The 26,461-nt window shown below is 40.1% G+C and overlaps 1 protein-coding gene across 2 annotated transcripts in view; it reads left to right on the top strand.

Moving 5' to 3' along the window:
- The window catches only part of kalrna (kalirin RhoGEF kinase a), a 135,864-nt gene that overhangs the window by 66,649 nt on the left and 42,754 nt on the right, over window positions 1–26,461 (top strand). For both annotated transcript variants that reach the window (XM_079664447.1, XM_079664446.1), the window contains exons 20-40: window positions 700–819; window positions 1,901–1,969; window positions 2,146–2,295; window positions 2,369–2,518; window positions 3,114–3,228; window positions 3,499–3,614; window positions 3,814–3,936; window positions 4,543–4,725; window positions 4,820–4,941; window positions 5,977–6,043; window positions 6,133–6,242; window positions 6,831–6,900; window positions 7,037–7,126; window positions 7,751–7,843; window positions 7,950–8,061; window positions 8,321–8,511; window positions 8,615–8,716; window positions 8,835–8,983; window positions 9,620–9,719; window positions 23,566–23,644; window positions 24,169–24,336. In XM_079664447.1, coding sequence (XP_079520573.1) covers window positions 700–819; window positions 1,901–1,969; window positions 2,146–2,295; window positions 2,369–2,518; window positions 3,114–3,228; window positions 3,499–3,614; window positions 3,814–3,936; window positions 4,543–4,725; window positions 4,820–4,941; window positions 5,977–6,043; window positions 6,133–6,242; window positions 6,831–6,900; window positions 7,037–7,126; window positions 7,751–7,843; window positions 7,950–8,061; window positions 8,321–8,511; window positions 8,615–8,716; window positions 8,835–8,983; window positions 9,620–9,719; window positions 23,566–23,644; window positions 24,169–24,336 — 2,479 coding nt within the window. The remainder of the gene's footprint in view (window positions 1–699; window positions 820–1,900; window positions 1,970–2,145; window positions 2,296–2,368; window positions 2,519–3,113; window positions 3,229–3,498; window positions 3,615–3,813; window positions 3,937–4,542; window positions 4,726–4,819; window positions 4,942–5,976; window positions 6,044–6,132; window positions 6,243–6,830; window positions 6,901–7,036; window positions 7,127–7,750; window positions 7,844–7,949; window positions 8,062–8,320; window positions 8,512–8,614; window positions 8,717–8,834; window positions 8,984–9,619; window positions 9,720–23,565; window positions 23,645–24,168; window positions 24,337–26,461) is intronic.

Raw genomic sequence — 26,461 nt, 5'->3', positions numbered from 1 at the left:
TGGCAATGTGCTAATAACACACACACAAACACACACACCTCTCCTGCTGCACCCCATGTATGTCTTACTCCAATCTGTCCATAGAATTCCCCTACAAACACTCAACAACGGGCGCAATGTAAATCATGTCTGGAATAATATTTTGTATCTTATGCATGAAGGTGCAAATATAACTGCAGGCACATAGTGACATTTTCAACATTTTCTTTTTTTATTACACTTTTAAATATGGTGTTAAAAATTAAAGAGTGTGGAATTTGTAGACTCTTCGTCTTCTGTATCTCTGGCAGATGATGCTGCCATCTACTGCACATATTTTAAACTACCCTTAGTCAGTATGGGGTATTTATTTTCCTAGACCGGCCTAAATATGTGGAGAAACATAAACATGCTACAGTTTTCTGAAGGGTCGAGATACAGAATGAAAACTTTGACACCTATGATATCCTCCCTACATCTAATCAAAACATATCTAACACATGTATTGTGCTAATCATCCTTAATGCTCTTTGTAACACTATGTTGGTCCTGTTGCATTTTCAACCAATGTACTTATTTCTGCATTTTTATGTGAGACACAACGAAGGAAATGTCCCTACCACAGCATTCGTATATATGATAACTATCCTGTCATGCTAAGATTTGCAGACTTTTTTTTTTTTTTGTGATGACTTTCAATTTCTCCCCGTCTCTCTCTAGGTGTTGGGTTGGATTCGTAATGGTGAGTCCATGTTGAACGCCAGCATGGTGAACGCCAGCTCTCTGTCTGAGGCCGAGCAGCTGCAGAGGGAACATGAGCAGTTCCAGATGGCTATAGAGGTACACACACACACACACACACACACACACACACACACACACACACACACACACACACACACACACACACACACACATCCTAATTATTGCTGCTCAAACCAGGCTTACCTTCGTAATTATTTCAGTATGCATTGGTTTGAATGGGGGCACACACACACACACACACACACACACACACACACACACACACACACACACACACACACACACACACACACATACACACACACACACACACACACACACACACACAAACCCCCACACACACACTCACACTCACACACACACACACACACACACACACACACACACACACACACACACACACACACACACACACACACACACACACAAACACACTTTGTCATCTGTTTCTGCACAGGGCTTGCCTGAATAGTTATTTGATTCTGCATTGATTTTGAAGAGGAACAGATGCCAACGCATGCAGACACACACATGTTCAAACATACGTCTTTGTGTGTGCATGTATGGGTGTGTGTGTGTGTGTCTGTGTGTGTCTGTGTTGCTCTATGCAGCGCTTTGAAAAGCTGACTCCAGAAGTGTGTTAGCACTCACAGGGATAAAAGCCCCTTGGTCAGCACACACACACACACACACACACACACACACACACACACACACACACACACACACACACACACACACACACACACACACACACACACACACACACACACACACACACACACACACACACAATTGATGTCTTCTACAGGAGCAGAAAACAGGCCACAACAAACATGTGAGGTCTGCGCACAAATTAAGTGTTAGTGTGTGTGTGTGTGTTTGTGTGTGTGTGTGTGTGTGTGTGTGTGTGTGTGTGTGTGTGTGTGTGTGTGTGTGTGTGTGTGTGTGTGTGTGTGTGTGTGTGTGTGTGTGTGTGTGTGTGTGTGTGTGTGTGTGTGTGTGTGTGTGTGTGTGTGTGTGTGTGTGTGTGTGTGTGAATTTTTAAAGTTTATTTGAACTAATGAGTCAGTGATTTTAATTGATAATAATCTTTTCTCCTCTTTTCTCTTTCATCCTCCTCCTCCTCCTCCTCCTCCTCCTCCTCCTCCTCCAGTCTCTCTTTCATGCTAATTCTCTCCAGAAGACACATCAGAGTGCTTTGCAAGTCCAGCAAAAAGCTGAGGTAAATGAATGTTTCTTTCAACTGTTTAATTGAATATTTTAAGTATTTCGAATATTCAACAACTAAGACTTTCTCTGCCCTTTATCTTGTATTTATATTTGTGTGCCGATGTTCCTCCTGACCATGAATGACTCTTGACCTCAAATGCATTATCTCTTTCCTCTTCCTCTCTCCAGATCATGCTTCAGGCCGGTCACTACGATCCGGAGGCCATCAGAGGCTGTGCTGAGAAAGTGGCCGTCCACTGGCAGCAGCTGATGCTGAAGATGGAGGACCGGCTGAAGCTGGTCAATGCCTCGGTGGCTTTTTACAAGACATCTGAACAGGTACATGTCACACCTCACACCGCTCTCTGAGTTTGGAGGAGGGGTGTGTAACCATCTCTGTGTGTCTGTGCAGGTGTGCAGTGTGTTGGAGAGTCTGGAGCAGGAGTATCGTCGGGATGAGGACTGGTGCGGCAGCCATGATAAACTGGGGCTGTCGGCAGACTGTGAACACCTCCTCCCTCTGATCAGCAAACACCTGGAGCAGAAAGAAGCCTTCCTCAAGGTGATTCATCTCTCTTATCGCACGTCAGTAAACAGGGTGAAGCAGAAGCACCTGCAAAATAAGACAGATATAGTTGAAATATCCAACCCAATTTTTTTTTACAAATGTATAACTTTTACAAACTTAATCAAGGTTTTTATACCAAACTAATCTGTAAAAGACCTGGTGATAAATACATATTTTAATAATTGTTTTGGACACTTTTAGATTAGATACAATATTTGTTACTTGTTCAGTTCCATAGCAATACAATGACTGATACGTTAATAGATGTATATCAACAGTAGAAAGATATATATATCTATAGTATCAAATTATCTGTAGAATATACAGTATACAGAAAAGGTTGGAATACACCAAACTACAACTAAAGAAATAAAAACATAGGATTCAATATACATCATACAATATTACACTTGCCTAATGAGACAGAGCCAAACAGGCTTACAAAGCTCATGTGTGAAAGCTGTTGTGTTTTGCAGTGGTAATAGTACCACTAGTCATTGAACTTACTAAAGTGATCATGAAGTTGTGTCAGGAGTGTGTTTGTATTGTTTGAATCTTTTGGTATAAGCACCATGTCTCTGTGCTGCAGGCGTGCACTCTGGCCCGGAGGAACGCAGAGGTGTTTCTGAAGTACATCCACAGGAACAATGTGAGCATGCCCGGAGCCTCCGGTCACACCAGAGGGCCCGAACAGCAGGTCAAAGGTCAGTTCTGGTGATGATGATACACCTGAAAATAAATACTGCTGCCGTTTGTATAACAGTTTAAATCTCTATGTAATGCTACTTTTTGAATGTTGCACTGGCAGATAAACATAATGGTTTTTTTGTCTGGACTTTATTTAATAAGATGCATTTTGTTTAATTATTTGACCTATGTACACAGTTGAGTTTGGAATCTGGGAGAATATTTTAGGATTATGGAGAAAGTGTTCATTCAATAATTAATTGTGGTGTGTTTTCTTTGTTGTGCAGCCATTCTGAATGAGCTGCTGCAGCGAGAGAACCGAGTCCTTCACTTCTGGACGTTGAAGAAGCGAAGGCTGGACCAATGTCAGCAGTACTTGGTGTTTGAACGCAGTGCCAAACAGGTCAGTGTGTGAGAGTGTATGAGTGTGTTTATGTACTTTAGTGAAACAAAATGAAAAAGTTCTGGCTGGATTTTGACTTTGGGGAAATGAGCAGCACTGAAGAGACATCTTGTTTATTTATCAGGACGTTAGTTAAGTAGGGAATAAACTGAGATGGGAGATTCACTTTATTTATTTGTGTGTGTTTGTGTGTGCGCAGGCGTTGGATTGGATCCAAGAGACAGGTGAAGTTTACCTGGCAACACACACATCACCTGGTGAATGCAGCGAGGAAACACAGCAACTCCTCAACGACTACCATCACTTCAGACTCAATGCCAAGGTACGCTGTGTGTGTGTGTGTGTGTGTGTGTGTGTGTGTGTGTGTGTGTGTGTGTGTGTGTGTGTGTGTGTGTGTGTGTGTGTGTGTGTGTGTGTGTGTGTGTGTGTGTGTGTGTGTGTGTGTGTGTGTGTGTGTGTGTGTGTGTGTGTGTGTGTGTGTGTGTGTGTGTGTGTGTGTGTGTGTGTGTGTGTGTTAAAGATATTTATTATTGAGCCTAAGGGACTGCTGGGAACATCAATCAAGTAGAAGTCATATTTAAAAACGGTATCTCTAGTGTAGCTGCATCTCCTTTTACATATTAAGACTCAATGTTAGTGATGCCCTTTAAAAACTTGTGTTAGTCTAAATAAGACATGCAAGTTCTTTCTGGGACCAATTCGATTTTGGCTTTTAAAAAATGAGAAAATAGTCAATTAAATCCAATATTCTAAATTCATGTATGAAATGAACAGGTAATAATATATCACCCCATATAGAAAAAGCTAAATGAGTGATGTCACACACTAAAACAGGGTTTAGTCTGTTTTACTTGCCGTCAGAAGGAGACTCAGAACATCAGTAAATCCTGCAGTGTCTAATCAGTGTTTGTGTGTTTACTTCCGGCAGCAAACCAAGGAGAAGGTGAAGCTTCTGATCCAGTTAGCGGACAACCTGGTGGAGAAAGGCCACGCCCACGTGTCGGAGCTGAAGCGCTGGGTCAGCACGGTGGACCGCCGATACCGAGACTTCTCCCTGCGCATGGGCAAATACCAGGAGAGCCTGGAGAGAAGCCTGGGGGTCAGCTCTGAGGTACACACTCATTACACGGTAGTTTCTTCGCTTTTACTCCATATGTTTGTTTCAGATGATTGATTAAAAGATATATGTATGTTCCTTTACGCAGGACAATAAAGACTTGGAGTTGGATATTATTCCTGCCAGCCTGACAGACGACCCCGAGGTCAAACTGCGTGACCCCAACCCCGAGGTCAACGAGGAGAAGAGGAAGTCTGCCAGGAAGAAAGAGTGAGTGCAGGAATAAAGTTAGGAAGAGCATGACAGAGAAAAAAGTCTTTACACAATCAGAACTTGTCAAAAATATCTTCAAAACTGTGACACATGTAAGGTATAAGAAATACTATTTTAATTTAAGCGTCCAAGTTTTGGTTTGTAAAATAATAGACCTACTGTTCAGCATGGCCCAAACCTGAAACACATGGAGTATGTAACATGAAGTAGTAGGGTTGCAAAATTCCGGGAATTTTCAAAGATGGAAACTTTCCATGGGAATTAACAGGAATTAACGGGAATTTCTGGGAATAAACTGGGAATTTTCTAAATTGAAGGTTGGCTCTTCATAGGGAACTTAAATATAATTGGGGAAAGTATATTTTAGCATAATCTTGACTCAAACAAACAGATGCCATTCAAGTACACTTGAATATCCATTCCATAGGACACTGCTTACTGCATGGCTATTGAGACCAGACACTGTGCATTCCTCCATCACATGCACAGATGAGTAATATTTAACTCAACATTCCTGTTTTCGTTCTTCAATGAAACAAATAATTGTTCAATAAAATAATTAAAACTTGTTTGGTTCCACTTAAAAAATCTGTTGAAATGTCATGTTTTTTGTTAAATTTTGCATCGAATATTTCCAAAATTCCCCAGCTTAACTTCCCATTGAAACTTTCCGGAAATTTACCGGAAATGTTTCGCCCCTTTGAAACCCTATGATACAGTAATGTACCCAATTTAACTAAATGAATTCATATCTACTCCCAAATGAGTGTCTTCTCAATCTGTTGTTATAATAGTCATCATCTGCTTCCTATAGTCTTCCAAAATTCCTATTTTCAAAGACATTAAAGAAAACATAATTAAGTATAATTTACTTCTCTGAAGCGTCTGAAATGGTTTTCTCTTGACATTTTACGAAGAACAGAGGAACATCTGTATACTCGTCTGACCACTATATAAAAAAAAGAACCTAATGCATAATTCATGCCAGCTGATCCTCGTGAAGTTTCCCTCTAAATGTTTTTCTTGTCTCAGGTTCATCATGGCAGAGCTGCTGCAGACAGAGAAGACCTACGTCAAAGACCTCCAAGAGTGTCTAGAGGTATGGAAACATTTCTGCTTGTCCGATTCTGTTTTGAAACAACAAATATTTTCCTGTCCGCCTTACCTGTCTGCCTGTCTCGCTGTCAGAACTACCTGTGGGAGATGACCAACGGCGTGGAGGAGGTTCCTGCCGCCATCGCTAACAAGGAGCACATCGTCTTCGGCAACATGCAGGCTATCTGCGACTTCCACAACAAGTGAGAGACACATACAATGTTTATGTAATATAATCCAGTGTGCTATACGTGGTCCATGTCTACCACCGAGACTTTTCTGAAACAACGTGTGAAGATACAAGCAGAGCAAAAACCCTGGCCTGTTGCTGGATATGCTTTGATTCTAAGCCTTGGAAATGCACTTCATTGTCAGAGCTTTAAAAACTCCCAAGAGTAACTTTTTTCTTCTTCTGATATGTTACCTGAAGGGGAGCTGAAGAAGCATCTTTGAGGTGTTCCTTCAAAGACAGCTCATGTTCTCCTGGAGTTTCCCTGAGGAACCTCTTTGTTTCTGATGCTTTGTGGTTCCATGGTTCCTCAGAGAAACATTATCTTGTACTCATTGCCCACATTTAGATCTTAAAGGAGCTTTTAACCTGCTTGTTCTTTTGGGGAAAAAATACATTCTTGGTGGTCTGGACATTTTGTTTTACTGTCAAAGAAAGCCAGATTATTCCCTCCAGTCACTTTTTATTTGGATTGTGTCAATTATTAGGGTTTTTTGCAGCTGATCCATGTTAGAAAAAAGTCTACTTTATGATCTTTTGCCATGTGTGTATGTGTTTGCAGTATTTTCCTGAAGGAGCTGGTGAACTATGAGCAGCTTCCAGAGGATGTGGGTCACTGCTTCGTCACCTGGGTGAGAGTCGGCCTTCATTCCACACGTTGTCAAACCAATATGTGTCCCTAAAAGTCCTAATATGGGTTTAAGCTTGAATAGAGCATACAAAAATGACCCTGTAAAACCTTATCTCCCCTCCCCCCCTGTTTTCCAGGCTGATAAGTTCCACATTTATGTTGATTACTGTAAGAACAAACCGGACTCCAGTCAGCTCATACTGGAACATGCCGGCACCTTCTTCGACGTGAGTAATCCCATCATCATTCTGCCACAGAGCCATTTACATAATTTCAACTCATCCATCCAACAGCTAACATCATTGTCTCTTTAAACCACCTCGTAGTAAACTGACCCAATCTGTGCTTCTCTAAAGCTTCTTAACAAAAAGGTTTATACACAATGTATCCCCTTCTGTAAATGCTTGCTACTGTAAGTTGTAGGATAATAAACGGATGCCTTCAGTAACACCTGTAGCAGTATAATATCATGCTCATTGTGATGCTTCAGTTTAAAAGGCAGCAGATAACCCAACAAACGCTTGAGACATCTTTATGATGGATGCCTACTGTGGAACATGGAGATAAACAGGGGTCTAATTTATCATTTTAATTTAGCACTCCAGTAGGTACTCTGTCAGGCAGATTGCTTAGACTTGGAGGGGAAATTGTTTGCGTGCAGCTGCTGCTTTTTAATTTCCCTCCTACAGTTGGAGATGGGGATGATTGTGAGACTCACCTCCTGTGTCACTAGGTGGTGCTGTTTGGTCATGAAATAGTTTAGATTCCCATCTATTGAACATTTCACAGTTATGACTCTAATGTTGAACTATTTTAGGATTTGCTGTAATGTTCTGTCTGTGTATAAACAGGAGATTCAGCAGAAACGTGGACTGGCTAACTCCATCTCCTCCTACCTCATTAAACCGGTCCAGAGGATCACCAAGTACCAACTACTGCTTAAGGTTGGTACACAGACACAGCATCAAAGTTTAGATTTAGATAACTAATGCTTTCCTGCTCTGTTTCACCCCCTCATTATATCTGATATCTTCTCCTCTCGCTCTGCAGGAGTTACTGTCATGTTGTGAGGAGGGAAAAGGGGAGATTAAAGATGGTTTGGAGGTGATGCTCGGTGTCCCTAAGAGAGCTAATGATGCCATGCATCTTGCCATGATGGAGGGTAAGAAACTGTCCTTAAAAATTACATTTGTTCTTATAAGAATTTATAAAATGTCTCTTTAAAAATATGTAAACATAAAGCATTTTCAGATGTGTTGCATTTTCTTTCCCAGATGTTTTAACTTGATTTAATGACTAACAACATTTTCAAATAGACATAGTCCCTCGTGTTTTTTTTTTTTATGCCCCCTGATGATTGTCTGTATGTTCAGACCTTGAGCAGCTCAGTTGATATCAAGTCTTGTCCCTCTCGTCCTCAGGATTTGAGGAGAACCTGGAGGTGCAGGGCGAGCTGATCCTGCAGGACAGTTTCCAGGTCTGGGATCCACGCTCGCTGATCAGGAAGGGGCGGGACCGACACCTCTTCCTGTTTGAGTTCTCCCTGGTCTTCAGCAAGGAGATCAAGGACTCAGCTGGAAGAACCAAGTACCAGTACAAGACCAAACTACTGGTGAGTGCCGCAACATGTGTGTGTTTGCATACAGTAATAACTTCTGTGTGTTTTAATAAAAACAGATGGTTATCTGTCACTGACTTCCATTTCTGTCCTGCAGACATCGGAGTTGGGGGTGACCGAGCACATTGAGGGCGATCCATGTAAATTTGCACTGTGGGCAGGAAGAACCCCTTCCTCTGATAACAAAACGGTGCTAAAGGCAAGTCAATTTAAATGTAAATGAAAAATGTACTGTCCTATGATTAGATCTGTCCGTTCTGGTTTGCCATCATCAATAACTTTTTATTTAAGGTTAATCATAGTTCTCTCTCCACCAGGCGTCCAATATGGAGGCTAAACAGGAGTGGATTAAGAACATCAGGGAGGTGATCCAGGAGAGGATGACTCACCTGAAGGGGCCGCTCAAAGAGCCTCTGCATGTGCCCAAAACACCAGCAATGACCAAACCAAGGAATAACGCTAAGAGGTAAGCAAGGACACACAAACACAATTTACACTTATATCAAAAAATCCTTTTGGATGAAGAAATGTGTGTGTTGACGTTTGAGATGCTCATCAGCACACATCAATTTAGTCAACACCTGCTATTGGTACATTTACAGTAGTGAGAAAATGTCTAAATATGGTGAATACATTCCTTAAAAGATAAACAATTTCACTTGTAGTCACTATGATAGGAAAGTACATCTCCACAAGTTGTAAGGGAAAGAAAAAGTATATAGTAAAATAATATTTTTGTAACAAGATTGGTGTCATTATAGTATTTTTCCCAAACACAGCTGCCCTATAGAATTGCAGATTATTGCCTACACAAAACTACACTAACTATGCTCTTAAAATTCAGTGAAATGTCCCGCATTATTCCTGGAACTTCCTGGGATTAAGGACTTGACTTTTTTCCCACTTCTACTGTTGCCACAACTAGAAACATCATGATTGTAAACAATGGCACTGCGCAGAAAGCTTATCACGTGGTAAAAAATGTCATCACAGCAGATCAGATTTAAAACCGTGTATGCACACGTCACACGTCACATTCTAACACTGAAAGGATGTGAGATGGCCATAGATTGAATCAAAGATATTCTGATTGTGTGTTTAGGGAAGGAGGAGAAGATGGAGACAGTCAGGGAGACGGCAGCCAACCAGATACCATCTCCATCGCCTCCAGGACATCCCAGAACACTGTAGACAGCGACAAGGTAGGAAGCACTCACAGTTCACCTAATGGCAAAGGAAGGTAAAGGAGTTCCATGCAGCTGATTGGCTCTGTGGCCCTTGATGAGCTGATGACCCACAGCTGTGTCAGCGCTACAGGGTCTCCCACTCAGCTACAATGGGTAGAAGCAGGGGCTGTGTTAGTGCCAGTGGCAGAAAGACTGTGTACAGACTGTGTTTGTGCACATGTGATCTCTTAAACGAAAGGGAATCCCAACTCTGTGAAGGTTTACTATTAATTAAGATTATGTGTGTGTTAAGGTATGTGTGTATTTGATGTGTGTGCATGAGAGGAATCCAGCAATGTCAGTATATGAACAGAGGATAGGTCAGCGATGAGAAACCTCTTCAGGTGGTGTGCAGGCGTTTGTCCTGATGCCTCCTATCAACCACCCTCTCACATCAAAGTAAGCCCACCTTTAATCCTTTTATTTTGACAGATTTAAGTGAAAATAGTAAGAAGGAAAACCGAGGTCTTGTGTTCTTTGTTTGTTTTTGTTTTTTATTGTGTGTCTTCTCTTAAAACCACCGTAAGAAATTATTGGGTTTAACGATAAAATAGCTTTTTATATTATATATATATTAATAGTTGTTTAGGATCAGGGTGTACCTAACTACGTCTGTTGTGTCGCCCCTCCTGTGTTTAAAAAGTACTTACCAATGCTCTAGTACTTTCAGATACATGTTTTTGGATATGGCAAACCAATAGCAACAGTTAAAACCTGAATTTGGTATTTGGATGTAGCTGAATTACATTTGCAAATATGCAACAAGTCAGTAAATGTGCAGTTGTTTTGGGGCTTTGGATTCCACAATTATATTTGTTGTTTTGAATTTGCAATGGTTGCTATACCTCCCTTTTGACCGCTATGCAGACACACACACACACACACACACACACACACACACACACACACACACACACACACACACACACACACACACACACACACACACACACACACACACACACACACACACACACAAAGTTACACACACTTACACACACATCCACCCACACAAATGTCTGTCATGGCCTCCCACTGTACTGTTACACAGTGTGGCCTTTTCACTGTGCAACCCCACGCCCACACACTACACTGCCTCTAAATGTCAGCACCATGCACACACACACACACACACACACACACACACACACACACACACACACACACACACACACACACACACACACACACACACACACACACACACACACACACACACACACACACACACACACAGACACACACACACACTTCTTCGCTCAGTCAGAATGCCGTTAACAGTGAGGCTTGTGTGTGTGCTGTAGTATTTCCACTTGCTTCTTGATTTTATTCTAGTCTTTAACTTTCGATTTTTTTCCGATTTTAACATAAAAAACATATGTTTACAATAAATGGACGTGAACGACTGATACCACACACAAACAGTAGAGCTGTACTGTAACTCTAAATGTGTGCGTGATGTTTTTAGTGCATGTCCATGTTGGTCTCCCCACCTCTTCCTGTCCAATGAAAACATCATAATGAATTTTTCCAGCTTTTTTTGAGTGTGGGTGTGTTGTTGTTCAGCTCCAGTCTATTGTTTCTACGGTTTATAGAAGACTCCAGCTTGCTTTTTTTGGATCCTCCTCTTCTGTTTTCCGGAAAGAATCAAAGAGAAAAGAAGTGCCTAGATTTGTTTTGATAAGTTTCATATTTCATACGCTGACACCGCAGAGCATGGCTTTCAATGTGAGCTGTATTTCTTGGATGTCTTTTTTTCGTAGAAGGGACCCTATTATGTTAATTTTCCGGTTCACATTAGTATTCTGTGCCTCTGTGACACGTCTCCATGCTTTAATGTTCAAAAAGCTCTTTATTCGTCTCATACTGCCTGCCTTTCTCTTCTCTTTCTCAGGAAGGTGCTGTAAAATGTAAGAAAAAATTAGGGACACCCTGATATTGTTTTGTAATTTTTTTCGCCGGGTCTTAAAAAGTATTAAAAGTTGATCAATCAATTTAGCGAAAAGTAAGGCTATTACAAAGTATTAAACGGCATTTTCCAAGTTTTTACATTTTGTAGCTTGTTTTCAATAAGTATATAAATTGTCCAAAGAGGTTGTATTCTACAGTCTGCCTGAATGTAATCATTGCGTAGGTGTGTAGTGTGATTCTGTGTAGTTTATTTATGGCATCCCGTTGGATTTGACGTCATCTGAACAGGACATCGCATGCTCACTGCTTGATAGCGCGCGAAGGTCCGTTTACGCCGGTTGTTAAACAACATCGTTATGGGGAAATGCAAGTCTGCGTCCAAATGGTTGGAAGATAAGGAGGAAGGACAATCAATACTGTATATAGTAAATGTGATTTAAAGTGTGTTGCCAAGGTAACCGGTTAAAACTCCAAGTGGCGATGAGGTCTTAAAATGTATGAAAAGGGTCTTAAAAGGTATTAAATTAGAATTCAGGATTCCTGCATATACCCTGAATATCCCTTTTGACAAATTACGATCCTCCCTTTTCACTTGTTTACTTGATCTTTGTTTGAGTACAAATTTGAAGGATAACTGGAGGCATGTCTGGTTTGAGAGATTATTATCTTTCTCCCAGGAGGTTAGTTGAGGCGGAGCAGTGTTTTTTGTCTTGCATGTGAAAGGTGGTGCTGCTCCTTTTTGCAGCGTTCCCAAGGCTCTGCAGTATCTCCAGGGATTTTTATCATAAAGTATACAAATTCTTTGTGTATTCTGGAGTTAATAAGTCAATATATGCTATTTGTTCAGTCAATTATTGGATCAGGCTTGTTTGTTTAACGCTCTTGAGGTATACCTTTTGCTAAATGTCTCTTTATACTGTAGAAGACTTTCACTTTAAAAGATGGGAATTGATTTTCCAATCAGCAGATGACTATTTTAAACAAAACAAGACGAAACTTGAGGTGTACCTTTCCAAATAGTTTGAATACAATGGGTTTTCTTTCCAGTTGTGACATTTTCAGTGAGTCACAATCAGCTCTTACACACATACAAGCCATTCTAGCCCTACATAAATGACTATATTAGTGAAGGAAAAGGATATACATTCCATAATTAAATGTTTTGGTAGTCCATGGCCTACCTTTTTCTGTCTTGCCCTCTTGTTATTGCCTCGCCTTTTTTTCTCGCCTCCGTTTTTCCTTGACTCGATGGACACACCCACCATGTGTTGCTCATTTTGTAGTCAAGCGGTCTTTTCTTCTTCCCTTTTTCAAATTTAACATATTTCTCTCTGTCTCGCTTTTTCTGTCTCCCTCTCTCCCACGTAAACTATAATAACAACCCAGCGTAGTCAGATGTTCCACTGGCTGTCTGGGTCTATATGGTGTGTGTCTGTGTGTGTGTGTGTGTGTGTGTGTGTGTGTCTGTCTGTGTAGACAGGGTGGGAAACTACTGTTTCTGGTGGTTTTTATATGACGAGCCACCCCCCCCCCCCTCTCGTCGTCTTTGCAGAGTTTTGCTTTTTTCCCTCTGTCCTTTTCTCTGTCTCAATGAAACCTTGTTAGTATGCTTATAAAAAACAGTACTACAGAGTAATTAAGGTTACTTCAAACCACCTCTCTTTAGGGCTGCTCGATTATGGCAAAAATCCTAATCTCGATTATTTGGGTCAATAATTGATATCACGATTATTAAAAACGATTTTCCATTTACTTTGAAAACATCCATTTATTGAAAAGAAATTGAACAGTATGTTTTTAACAGTTGATTACCCTGAACTTTAAGTATAATTCAACTGAAAAACCAATAAAAAAAATAGTTTAAAAAAAATAATAATACAAAATGAAAAAGAAAATTTTTTAAAAATGGTTTTATGTCGATTACGTTGTTTTCGTAATCGTTGCAAGCCAACATCGTAATTGCGATTTAAAATACGATGAATTGAGCAGCCCTACCTCTCCTACTGTTTGAGCAGCAGGTTGACATTAAGCAGCACTTCCGACAGATTGAAGCTCCTCCTGAAGTATTGACTGCATTGTTATATCTTGCATCTTGTTGTGATCATTGGGAAGGATTTGCTGATAGACATAGAGGCTCTATGCATTTAAAAATGAATTACACAAATACAATTCATGTATAGACCATACATTTTTAGACATTGATTGGGGGAATTAAAGCACTTTTTTATAGGTACATTCATTTCTAAACGGTGCAGGAGGACAATAAGGGACTACATTTGACATTGATGAATAGACCCAAATTATAGCAAAGATTCTGACCTTTTAATCCAAACCAATTGTATAAGCAGCCAAAAACAACAGGAAAAATCAATAATGGTTAAACCAACCAGTTTCTACATTTAAGTGACCTCTTGTGGTCATGTGAGTAATGACTGCGCTCTCTAATTAGCAAAGGTTAAAGTAGCAGAAGGTCAAAGCGAATGGCATAGTTTGTGACCATCCATCCATGTTTTCTTTTATTTATGAAGAAATTAGGTCCCTAGCCTGTTTTAGAAATAGACCTTAACTTTAAAATATGTCAGGTCAAAGGAAATTATCAAACAATCACTGACGACCTTCCTTATTTGTCATTTATATAAAAATACTTATTGTGCTTCTGTCAAAAATACTAATGGACAGCTCTGTCAGTATTCCCTTCAGCTCTGTGTTGTTTGGGATTGGGCCAGTTCTCAAACATGGTGTTATGCTATTTGATAGCTATGTGACGTTGAGTGGAATATCTCTTTTGTGTGACGTTTCTTGGTGCAGTGAGTCAGCTGTGGCACAGTCTGTGGTTTTCACGTTATTTAAAGCATTGTTCCAGCGGTTGACAGCTGGCAGCCCGCATGGCTCCACCACAGCTCTGTAGGTCAGAGGGCAAATACTGTTTTTAGCCTCCGCCTTCATTTGGAGTGAAACATTTTGTTTCTTCTTTGAGCCATAACCAGTAAAATCTACAAGCACATTTCTCCTATGGGACTGAACATGCATCACTGGTTGGAAAGGCGCTCAGCAGCCTCTGGATCCATGTTTATCACAGCGGCTTGAATGGATTAAATAGTTCATGACGCCTCACCAGTGTCAGACTTGGTCATCCAGAGGGATTATTTCAGCCTTTAAATTAAAAGCCGACTAACACAGGGGATTAAAAAGAAACCCTTATTTTCTCAAATACCTCTTTAAGCCATATTGCGACAACTTTTCTATTTTACACAGATATAGATGTTTTCTAAATCCTAGTGACTTTGGAGATCTCTGACTTTTCCTCTAACTCCATCATTAAACTGATATTTTTGACTTTATGGAAATACTTTACATCAGAATCTTATCTTTGTCATTGGCTCAACTCAAATGACTGTTCATAAATAGAAGTCGCGTTTGAATATAACTTTAACATTACAAACAACATGCCGTTAATGTCCATTGTGTTGTGTGGCACTAATCTAAGCGATGCATATCTCAAAATGCAAAACTAAACCGTTTGTATGGAAAGAAACAAGATGGCATAATGTTTTTTTCTCACTTGTATTTTGGACAAAGACCCTAAAACATTAAGCTCAGCCACCATTTAGAATCATTGCAAATCATTTCCATCAGGTTGCACATGTTCTTAATATCACATAGTGTAGCCAACCTAAATGCTATTATGCTTTACATGTGACATATTTGGCACTGCTGCTGTCACATGGAAGTATCTCAAAGTAGTTCTGTAGTTGGATGCAGGCCATATGAACAGGAAATCTCCCTCACGGGTATCTTTAGCTAAAGTTGGCAACTCCTGGTTGGTTATTTCCACTTTGAATCACCTCTATGTGGCTGTGCCTTTGTAATGTACTCATACCTCACTACTAGCTTTCTTTAATGCAACCATCATGAGGAAAGACAAATAAATGCTGGATATCCGTTTACATAACAGAAGGGGCATCTCAACTATTAACTGATTAATATCTAATGTTTTATATTGTAGTGATTTATTTGTGTTGATATGCTGTTACACTGGCTAGCAATTGTTTACACGTGTATGTTCTCATGAATCAAATGCATTCAGTGTCGGGTTCAGACTGAAGCCGAACAGTAGCCATCTGCTGGTCATATGACTGTTGTGTCTCTCTCACACACACACACACACACACACACACACACACACACACACACACACACACACACACACACACACACACACACACACACACACACACACACACACACACACACACACACACACACACACACACACACACACACACACACACACACACACAGGAAGAGAGGAACACACACACTCACAAAAGTAGCGCTGGTAGTTTAAAGTGTTTTAGTGACACAGTAACTTCCAAGGAGTGGGAGAAATGTGAACACACACTCACTCACTCACTCACACCAGGCAAAGTGCAGTTGCCATCTAATACAAAGCCATGGCTGTTTGTTCAGAGGGAGAGAGAGAGGGAGAGACATTGTGAGGGCGTGTTTGTGTGTGTGGCTAAGACACAAACGAGGGAGTTGTCAGAGACAGAGAGCGACAGCAGAGGAGACATCGACATGCCAAAGTGGATGAGCTTTAAACTGTTCAAAGAGAGCAGCAGAGTGAGTACTAACAGCTGGACGACACACACCACACACACACACACTAGCTGATCTACTGGCGGATCACTTTATACCAGTTCACTGTATTAATGACAAACATGCTGCTTTACTATTACACTGTCTGGAAGGAGCATGTTTAAGGTATTCACTGTGCTGAATTAAACATCATAGAAGCCAAATTGCTGCAAAAGGAATACAGTAAACTAACAGGTAAACTACCCAAAATGTGTAAATGCAGTTATTTGTTTGAACAAAAAGCAACATCTTGCACTAGATCTTGTAAATTGCCATGCTAGCGTGATTTCAAAATGCTGGTAGAAACATCTGATTTCTATGTGTGTTAACAAATACCAATATGATACTTCTCATTTGAATATTGATATCTACTAATCCCAGTGTAATACGTTAAGATACCGTATCTAAGAATAGGCAGACGCTCAGACGGATGCCACTCCTGCCACTCTCTATATCTTCAGTTCACTCTGCACACAATCCTCAGTTTTGACTTGATTCTCTGCATGAATGGAGCTGCTGAGGGAAAACCGGCTTGTGTGCATCGAGTTCTGTGTGATCTTCCTCTTAGACGTCCTTTCATGTTGACCTCATAGCTTGTACAATTCCACTTTAAAAGCAAAACCTATCTCCTTCATAGACATTTCTTCCTTTGAATTTTCTTTTATCTGAGATAAAGGTTTTTTGAGGTTTAGTTCCTGCACTCCTTTGAGGGTTTGGCCACTGATTCAGATGCTAATCCAGATCATACGTGCTGTTGACTTTCACTTAGCCTTAAAAGCTGGACTGCAGAAGGGGGTGTTTTGGCTGTGTGTGTGTAATTGGATGGGTTAATGGTTAAACAGGGTGTGTGCGTGCCAAGCAGACAGGCAGGCAGGAAACGGGTCGTAAGCTGCCACAGAATAACAGGATAAATAAAATGTGAGCATCGAGGTGGCTGAGTTGAAGTCGGTTTGATTCTTATTACAGAGCAGACACACTGTAGTGTAAACGCTGTCATGCTGTTATCTGCTGACCAAATGCACCCATCCATAACGCTGCTCTCTGATAATATCAGATAGCCTTTTCACATGTAGTTTGGACTTTTACAGACTAAACTGAATTTATTCTACATTTTGAAATGTTTATCTTAGTCAATAACTAGTTTTTTATTATCTTTTTGACCTATATACAGTTCTTTGGAGGGTACATTAAATGCTTTTGAAAAATCCAACTGTGATATTCTACAGTAACAAAAAATGGCCAAATGTAGTGACTGTTACTGTATGCTGAGAATAGAGTTTGTCTTTAATTGCATGCACGTCAAACTTATACTTGCAATGAAAGAGTAGAGTGCTGTTTTTGTTTTGAAAATTGAGATTTCTCATCTTCCAGAAGGCAAGATAGTTACACTGCCATCACATACTGTATTGTATATTTACACATCTAGAATTTCATTATCATCTCATATATATATATATATACAGTATATTTAGCTCATAAAGAAGGTGGTTGCGCAGTAGAAGTTGTTTAAAAAGTGTGTTCATGTGTTTTGTATGTTTTTCCTTAGACTCGTAGATGCCATTGTGGCGGAAGAGCAGCCATTTGATTAAATTGTTTGCACTCTGCAGGGTTTCTGTTTCTGAATGAAATGCTTGGTTTCTTAATGATCTGTGCAGTTGCTTTTGTTGTGTTTTGTTTAGTAATTTCTGCTGTTTTAGAGCAACAGGAAGTCGTAATGGTCACACTGGTTACTGTGCATTATTCACTTTTCAGCCATGGAGAAGTAGACGTCTTTACTCTTGCCACTTTCTCTTCAGCCAATAAGATGCTGGACTGGTTTGACTGGTTTCTGTATCGCGCTAACATCACTTCTTAACTCATAATAACTATCACTTTAGCATCAGAGGCTAACGTATCATCAGAACGCAAACCTGTCACATAATGAGCATGAGCATGTGTGCATTACAGTGCTGCTGCACACACAGCTGTCTGTACTCTATGTAAACATATGAAAGGCAACATAATACTCCTACAGCTCTGCTTGGAATATTTTTTCTTTCCATTATGGTTTCTTCCTCGTAGAGTTGTTGATTATAAAAAACAACATTGAGCAAGACACCCAGTTCTGCAAAAACACATTGACTGTCACTTCATGTGGATAAAACAGAAAGGCATCCAAGGGCCTTTTAACACAAGGCATCAAGAAAGATAGGAAGAGGTTATGAAGAGTAGTCCTACTTGATTGTTTCGAATTAATTCCCTTTTTTGTGTAGAAATGAATAGCTGCAGGGGCCTCAAAAAGAGACCCTGCCCTCTAAACAACAACATCAACAAAACATTGTGTCCATATAGAAAATAACTAGTATTTAAGACCCCATTCTTAACCACTGAACAATTCTGCACTGAGAGAAGTTTTCCTGACAGTAAATGTACAATAAGAAGTACACTGTTCAGACTTGGGACAGGAGGTGTTTTTCCATGAGTTAATTTCCAGGGTGCTGCATTCAGTTCTGCCATCACTGTTTTTGTACCCATATTTGATTCCCTCTGAAACACAAACACACCTTTTATATTTTGCAGAGATATCCTTTATATTAGATATATGTATTTAATACTCTACAGACCTAACATATAGGTATTTATTGTCCAGAACAAAGTATGATGATGAGCCTAAAGGCTGAATGGTTCTGTATTTTATGTATGACACATTTTAGGTAAATCTATACGGATTATGTTTCTTAATTATCTCAAAAAGTGTGAATGTTAGTTTTTCATGAGTTATCCTTCCAATATTTGCTTATGGAAAGTAAAACATGTTTTTATGGTCCTGTGTGGGTGATTCAAAACACTTTAAGTTGAGGGAAATACCCTGGTGGTCTTTGAATAGTGAAAAAGTCAAATCTGACTTGGAATACGGAACATGATCCTCACACGGCCCGTCCACACAGCGGCTTTGGAAAAAGCTTGGAGGTGGGCGTGTCTCAAGCTAGACCAACAACATTGAATCTCCCGCCCCTGACACACAAGCAGCGGTTTGATTGGCTAGAGCTTGTACTGGCATATGATTTGATTGGCTGACGCTTCTGCCGAGGCTTCAAAAGTTGAACATTGCTCAACTTTGAAACGCCAGGAAAGCTGAGTAGCTCCGCTCTGCTTCCCACAATGCAGTTCGGCTAAAAGTGACATCACCCCATTCAAAGGCTTCCAACGCCGCCGTGTGGACGGGCCGTCAGTTCTTTAATGTTGAAGTCTGGCGCTGTGGTATAAGAATATGACACTTTCACTGGAAAACCATGTTGCCAGTGAATGTAAATATTGCAAATGAGTTGAATATGACAGTAATTCCTTGGAGACGGGGTTGGTGGTCCCTTAATATCCAAAATATTTCCACGAAAGCAACATGCGCTGTCACTCTGGTTTGCTTTAGCAGTTTTCATCCCTGGAAAACAGAAGCCTGTATGTCTGAGACAGCATGCCTGTCAAATTGGCAGATTTCTAAATAGACTTGTAGTCTCTTAAGCCCACTTCACAGGCTAATATGTATTCAATATGAAATTATGATAGTCTTGTTTAATGACAAGCATGTCACTTCCATCTGCTCTTTAATAATTTCCTATTCATATTTCATAAATATTTTAAAGGTGGGGCATGAATGAATTTGAAAACGCTGTTGTAAAAAACGCAAGGAAAAATAGCTGCTCATTGATTATTAATTACCTACAGATAAAGTTTACTCACTTTCTATTTTCTTAATCTTTAAACATAATGACCCCCATGAAATTAAGACGAGTGTCTGGAAAACATCTTCAGCGGTGATGTCACGCTGCACTTCTAAGTGCAAACGAAATCCAACCAATTAAAACCATGACTCATTTTTCAATACCCCCGCTGTTCCTTCTGTTGCGGGAAAGTTTTTTTTTATTATCTTTCTCTGGATAATGACTTATGAGACCTTAGTTTTCTGATGTCGACACGTTCAATTTGTTCTGCTGCTGAAAGAGATAGCGCGTGTGTCTTCCTCTGCTGTAACACCATCACAAGCTGCTGCGTGCATTACGTTTGTTTTCAGTGAACAGACATGGTCTTATGCAAGTAGAGCAAAAGAATCACCCAAGAACACACACTAACACACACATGACCGTCAGTTGAGAGTGGTACTGACAGTGGATAGGGGTTGGTTTATTATTTGGTTCATTCGCACTGCTGGCTGAAATCCTTGTAGGTCTTAAACCTTACCCTTTGCGCTTATTTTTCTTCAATGTTGATCCGGATGTAAACACGGTAAAGGAGACCACTGAGGGGCATGGCATCCAATACACTTTATTTATCAAATGAAAATGTCTAGTTAAGCTGTTAATTCACATGCAAGATAACCTGTAGCATTGAGCCCGGTTGAAAACTTGAAAAAAGATCATCATGGAGTCTCAAGTACCTGCTGTTGTTCGATCAGCTTCTAGTATTAATGTCACACTTGTTTCCTCTTATGAATCCTGCACTCAATTGAATTTGATTTTCACACCCTTGTTACTACCAGTGTCACCCTGACACCACCAAATGGAGCGGATTAAATTATTATTAGTACACAAAGTTTGGTGACGTCATGATTCCCATTATAGCTCTGCCTTCTACCTGAGTGGAGTTCTAATCAGGCAGAATAAGTGACAACACACGGCCTCTGAAGCGGTGTGTGTGTGTGTGTGTGTGTGTGTGTGTGTGTGTGTGTGTGTGTGTGTGTGTGTGTGTGTGTGTGTGTGTGTGTGTGTGTGTGTGTGTGTGTGTGTGTGTGTGTGTGTGTGTGTGTGTGTGTGTGTGTGTGTGTGTGTGTGTGTGTGTGTGTGTGTGTGTGTGTGTGTGTGTGTGTGTGTGTGGCCATCTGTCAGGTATAAACTCACCTCCACCTTATATAGAAACAGGGGTCCTTGTTGCTAGGAGATCTTTAGCCTGGCAAAGACTGCTTACACACTCACTCTCTCCCTGACATTTACCAAGACAATTAGAGTAGAGCAGACGGGAGAGGAAAGGAAATCACAATGTACATCCTGAAACCACTTTTGTGTCATTATACATGGATTTTACATTCAATGTTCAGGAAAGTCAATTGTATTTATACAGACGAACATCAATCACTAATTTGCCTCAAGGGGTTTTATAATCTGTGCAGTTTATGACACCCTCTGTGCTTTAGACTCAGATAGAGATAATACCCCCACAGAAAGAGATAAAATCAACAAAGTGTAACAAAGGAGAAGCCCCTTAACTATAGTGTTCATTTACTGCCTTAATACTATAGCAACAACTAAGACTGACTTTAATGATTTGATTTATTTTATAGGATCAATTAGTCAGACATCCACTATCTTCATATTCAGCTGATACTCATTGCTTTTGTCCTTATGTGCACCTGCTGTTGAACTGGATTGAATTGAAGTGCAGGTGCAGCTTTTCTGATAAGTCTGAAGATAGCGAGGTGAGGTTTTTAGACCAAACAGCAGCTCAGTTTGATGTGTTCCCAGTTTCTCTGCTGCCTGTAGGTGAGCAAGCGGTCGTTTAGGGTCAACCAAAACAAAATAAGACGTGACAGATTCAGGTGATGTGCTGTTATGTCTGGCCATGATGGTTAATACACTCCACAGTGCGCTACACCCAGCCAACAGCTGACTGTGTTTCTACAGTACACAGGTGGTTCTTTATCAGTGAGCTGTTTGTTTAACACACACATTACCTCTGCAACAGTTCAGTGAATTCTGCTGAAGTTTTTCTATACTTTATATCTCGAGTCCCATTTGTGCCCAACATGCAGTGTCTATGTGATGCTTTACTGTTACATTTGATTGTGTTGTGACTCATGAGGTTTCAACTTAATAGGAACAAAGGGCAACACACCTCAGCAGTGTGATGTCACCTACAGTATATCACTATGAAGTGTGTGTGAATGGGAATTAACCCTTAATAGTTAAAGTTTTTACGAAGGCGTTTAGACAGTCCAGTCCACATTTTGGACCGTGAAACTGTTCAGTTTGTTTCATTTTCTGTCAATCATTAGCTCTGGAAACTGTCCACCTGATAATATTTACAACTGCTGCTTGAGATGATTACTCTGAAACCTCCAAGTCTCTGAGTATGAGTACTGTTTGTGTTTTAAGCACACAGCTCTGATCAATGAGTTATATAGTGTTAATCAGGGTTCTTACGGTCATTAAAAACCTGGAAAAGTCATGGAAATTCAAAATGCTAATTCCAGGCCCTGGAAAAGGTATGGAAAACAATATCTTTCCCAAAGTTTTGGAAAAGTCATGGACATTTAACTGAAGTTGCATCAAATATAATTTGTTGTATCTAATCGCAGAAATAGTAATACTATAATGATTATAAATGCTGTATTGTAATGAAACGTAAAATGGCATTTAACTGTCTAGGTATTTTGCTGGTGAGAGATTTGAGTTGCTTTAGTCTGTAGAAGCTAAGTATGTTTTAGATAGGCACAGCATGTTTCATATGCAGACCTTATTTTCCTGTTCCATGTTAAAATAAACCATTTTCAATTGTACCGCTGAGAAAGAGTCATTCTTTTGGCCATGGAAAATGAGGTAAAGGTCCTGGAGAAGTCATTGAAAATCATTGGTGAAAAAGTGTATGAACCCTGGTTAATGAGTAATATGGTCTTTTTATGGTTGCTTATTTGTTCACGCATAAATAATAAATCAAAGTAACATGACAAGTGCACGCGGATGTTAAAGGAATGGAGAATTTGCAAAGTACTGCATATTTGATATTCAACACATCAGTTCTAAACAACAGAAATACTGGTCTCCCAGATTACATTTTAGTCCTAGGTCCGGTCAGAAAGCGGTTCATGTTGACATAACGTGGAAGTCTAGTGGCATCAGAGAGTGTAAAAACACACACCAATCTTTTGTCCATGGTTGGTTTTAAAACGAATTGTCATTGATGCTCCGCTCTTCCTCTGTGTGCACTGGCCATTGTTTGTTTTAAAACGGTTAATGTTCACATGCTGCTGGTTCATTCGGTTCTCCTGCAGAGATATGTCATTTCTGCTTTTTTAGTATGAAAATATTTAGTGTTAATCTTGCAAACATTGATGTATTAAGTTCCTCTTTCTTTACCATCAGGTGGATAAAAAAATAAAAATAAGGCTGGATTAAAAAACTCTGAAAAGGAATTTTTAGATTGATTTTTCGCCACACAAACAAACAGGACATGGTTTTAAATAGCTGTTACACTCATCATGTTTTGAGAGTTGAATTGTCTAACCTGATGCCTCCTCTGTTTGCAGCTCTCTGGCGGCTGCGAGCTGACGGTCGTCCTCCAGGACTTCACAGCAGGATGCAGCACGGAGATGTCCGTCAGCACCGGTGAGAGGAAGCTTCCCGTCCTGTCCACACATTTAGTTTGGATCTGCCTGTTCATTCAATGTTTACTTTAGAGATGTAATTTAAATACTGGAGGAAGATTGGGCTAATGTATGCCTGCTGACATGTTATCGAGGTTAGTTTCTGGATCACTCCATTCTTGCAATAATTTCATTTCCATCATGAATCCTTGTTAATATATTATTTTGTTGTTATATATTGCAGTACAATGTGCTTATTTTAACTAAACTTCTTATATACATTGTTTTATTCTATTTAATTTAATATTTGTATTGAACATTTTAGTTTAACTAGCAATGTTCCTTTTTTTATTTTTTATCTTTTTAATGCACATTTGTACTTTAACCTCTTATGGTATTATAAATATCTTCAATTTTTTTATGGTTTCTTTGTATTTTGTTATTTTATTATAAAATGGTGCAACTGTTACAAACCCTTATTTCCTCCCATGATAATTGAAGTATTCGGATTCTCCGTTAAACATCCGTCTGCTCCTCTCTCTCCAGGCCAGACGGTGGAGCTGTTGGAGCGGCCGAGCGAGCGGCCCGGTTGGTGTTTGGTGCGGACCACCGAGCGCAGCCCCCCCCAGGAGGGTCTGGTTCCCAGCTCCGCGCTCTGTGTGTCCCACTCGCGTTCCAGCGTGGAGATGGACTGCTTCTTCGGCTCGGGGAAAGGTAGGAAGGACCAACCTGAAGTCCAAAAAAACTCTGGCCTTTACCCTCACCTGCTGCTCTATCTGAGTTTATGACTTGGTGTGCAACGATAAGGATAACCTCTCATTGCTCTGGTGTAAGAGGAACAACGTCTCTCTAAAGACATCATACAAATAGAGAAGTACAAGGTAAAATATATAAATGAAATTCAAGAATGAAGGAATTACATTTTTATTCTGGTTCAGGATTAGCATGTTCCCAAAGCAGAGACTCAAAAACGATTTATATGCACACATTTCCCTCTCTTGAATTCCACACAAATTAACGAATACATAAATTAGTTAAAGTACAAGTGGCCAGATTGGACAGATTTTAGTCATACATTAGGATAGTTGGAGAAAGTCCAGCTTCAGTATGTTTCCTCTTGTTCAGCTACTCCTAAAATGTCGTTAAATTCAAAAATGGGAAATTCAACCACTCCCATAGAATAAAAACTTTTTATCAGGCTTTAGTCAGACTGAAGAAGAAACATTTATTTCCTTTTGTCAGATTCAAGTAATATGATCTGTATCGACCTCTATTGGTGAGATGTGGGCATTGCAGTATTGAAGAAACCTATCTTGCTCTAGCTGCTGAAAGAAGAAGTCCTTAAAAAAGATGTTGTTAAATAGTCATCACGTATGTGCTATCTATTGAGGAATAGCTATAAGTAGATGATCTCTCAATCCGTCTGTGTGAGCATGTGGAGGATTTCTCCATTGAAGCAAATCATTCTTTTATTTTTAGACTAATGTTTTAGAAATGTACTTGGAAAATAAAGTTGGCTTTGTTGTTTTAACACCTTTTATAAAGACTAAAAGCTTAAATTAAATGTATTATTACGTTTCTGGGCATTTTTTTATCTGAATATCCAGCGTAACATACCAGTTTGATACATTTTAAAGGAGACGTTTATCACCTGTACAAGCACACACACAGTGTTCCTTGTCTGTCCTACAGGGGGCGATGTGGAACTGCTTTTCACACCTAATCTCTAAACTCAGACTATGAATGCTTCACACAGCAGATTGTTCCGATGGTGTCTGTGGATGTCTCGTGATGAGGATGCTTACAGATGAGCTGATGTTGCTACAGTAGTTTCCCTACAGTAGCATCCAGAGTCATATTGTTCGTATTGCTGATGAAGGCAACAATGATAGCTCAACACACACATATATTTCATTTCTTATCACCTCATCAGCGCTCTCTGAATACCAAACTTTTGACAAACCAACCCTAACCATCCTCCCACCCACATGCACACACACACACACACACACACACACACACACACACACACACACACACACACACACACACACACACACACACACACACACACACACACACACACACACACACACACACACACACACACACACACACTTTCCTGGTGTAAATCTCCTTCCTATAACCCAGTTTACAGTTTTGTTTTGCCAAGTGTTATAACCATTAGGAAGGAAGTGTATGTGAGGGTGATTCCTCTTCTCCCCTGTAGATACACACACACACACACATACACATACACACACACACACACACACACACACACACACACACACACACACACACACACACACACACCATCTCAACACACAGTGCGGGATCAGCTGATTTGCCTGCCGCAGCCAAGCTATGTTTTATGTCCTCGTCATGAAAAGGATGTTTTGTGTTACTGTGAAGAGATGCAAATTAGATTAGTGAAGCAGCTACTCATGGAAATAAGCACACACACACACACACACACACACACACACACACACACACACACACACACACACACACACACACACACACACACACACACACACACACACACACACACACACACACACACACACACACATGGTTGAGGCACACGCCCAAGGGCAAAAGCGGGACATTAGAATTGTATTGTTTATGAAGGGATATGTTAATCAAGCTTCTACATTTCACCCACATAAAAACAAAAAGATATTTGGTTAATAGTTTGCTTAGTGACTTTTCTAAACCTATTCTTATTTTTGTCTTGTCAGTTTACAAGGCAATGGGTAGTGGTTAGCCCAGCTTCATACAGTCCAGTTATTTTGTGGATTAAAGCAAAACTACTTGGTAAGGTTAAGAATAG

This window comes from Notothenia rossii (genome assembly GCF_949606895.1).
Source record: "Notothenia rossii genome assembly, chromosome: 2".
In the NCBI taxonomy this organism is placed as follows: domain Eukaryota; kingdom Metazoa; phylum Chordata; class Actinopteri; order Perciformes; family Nototheniidae; genus Notothenia; species Notothenia rossii.
Note: the sequence above shows the minus strand (reverse complement) of the source record. Positions and strands in the feature narration are given on the sequence as shown.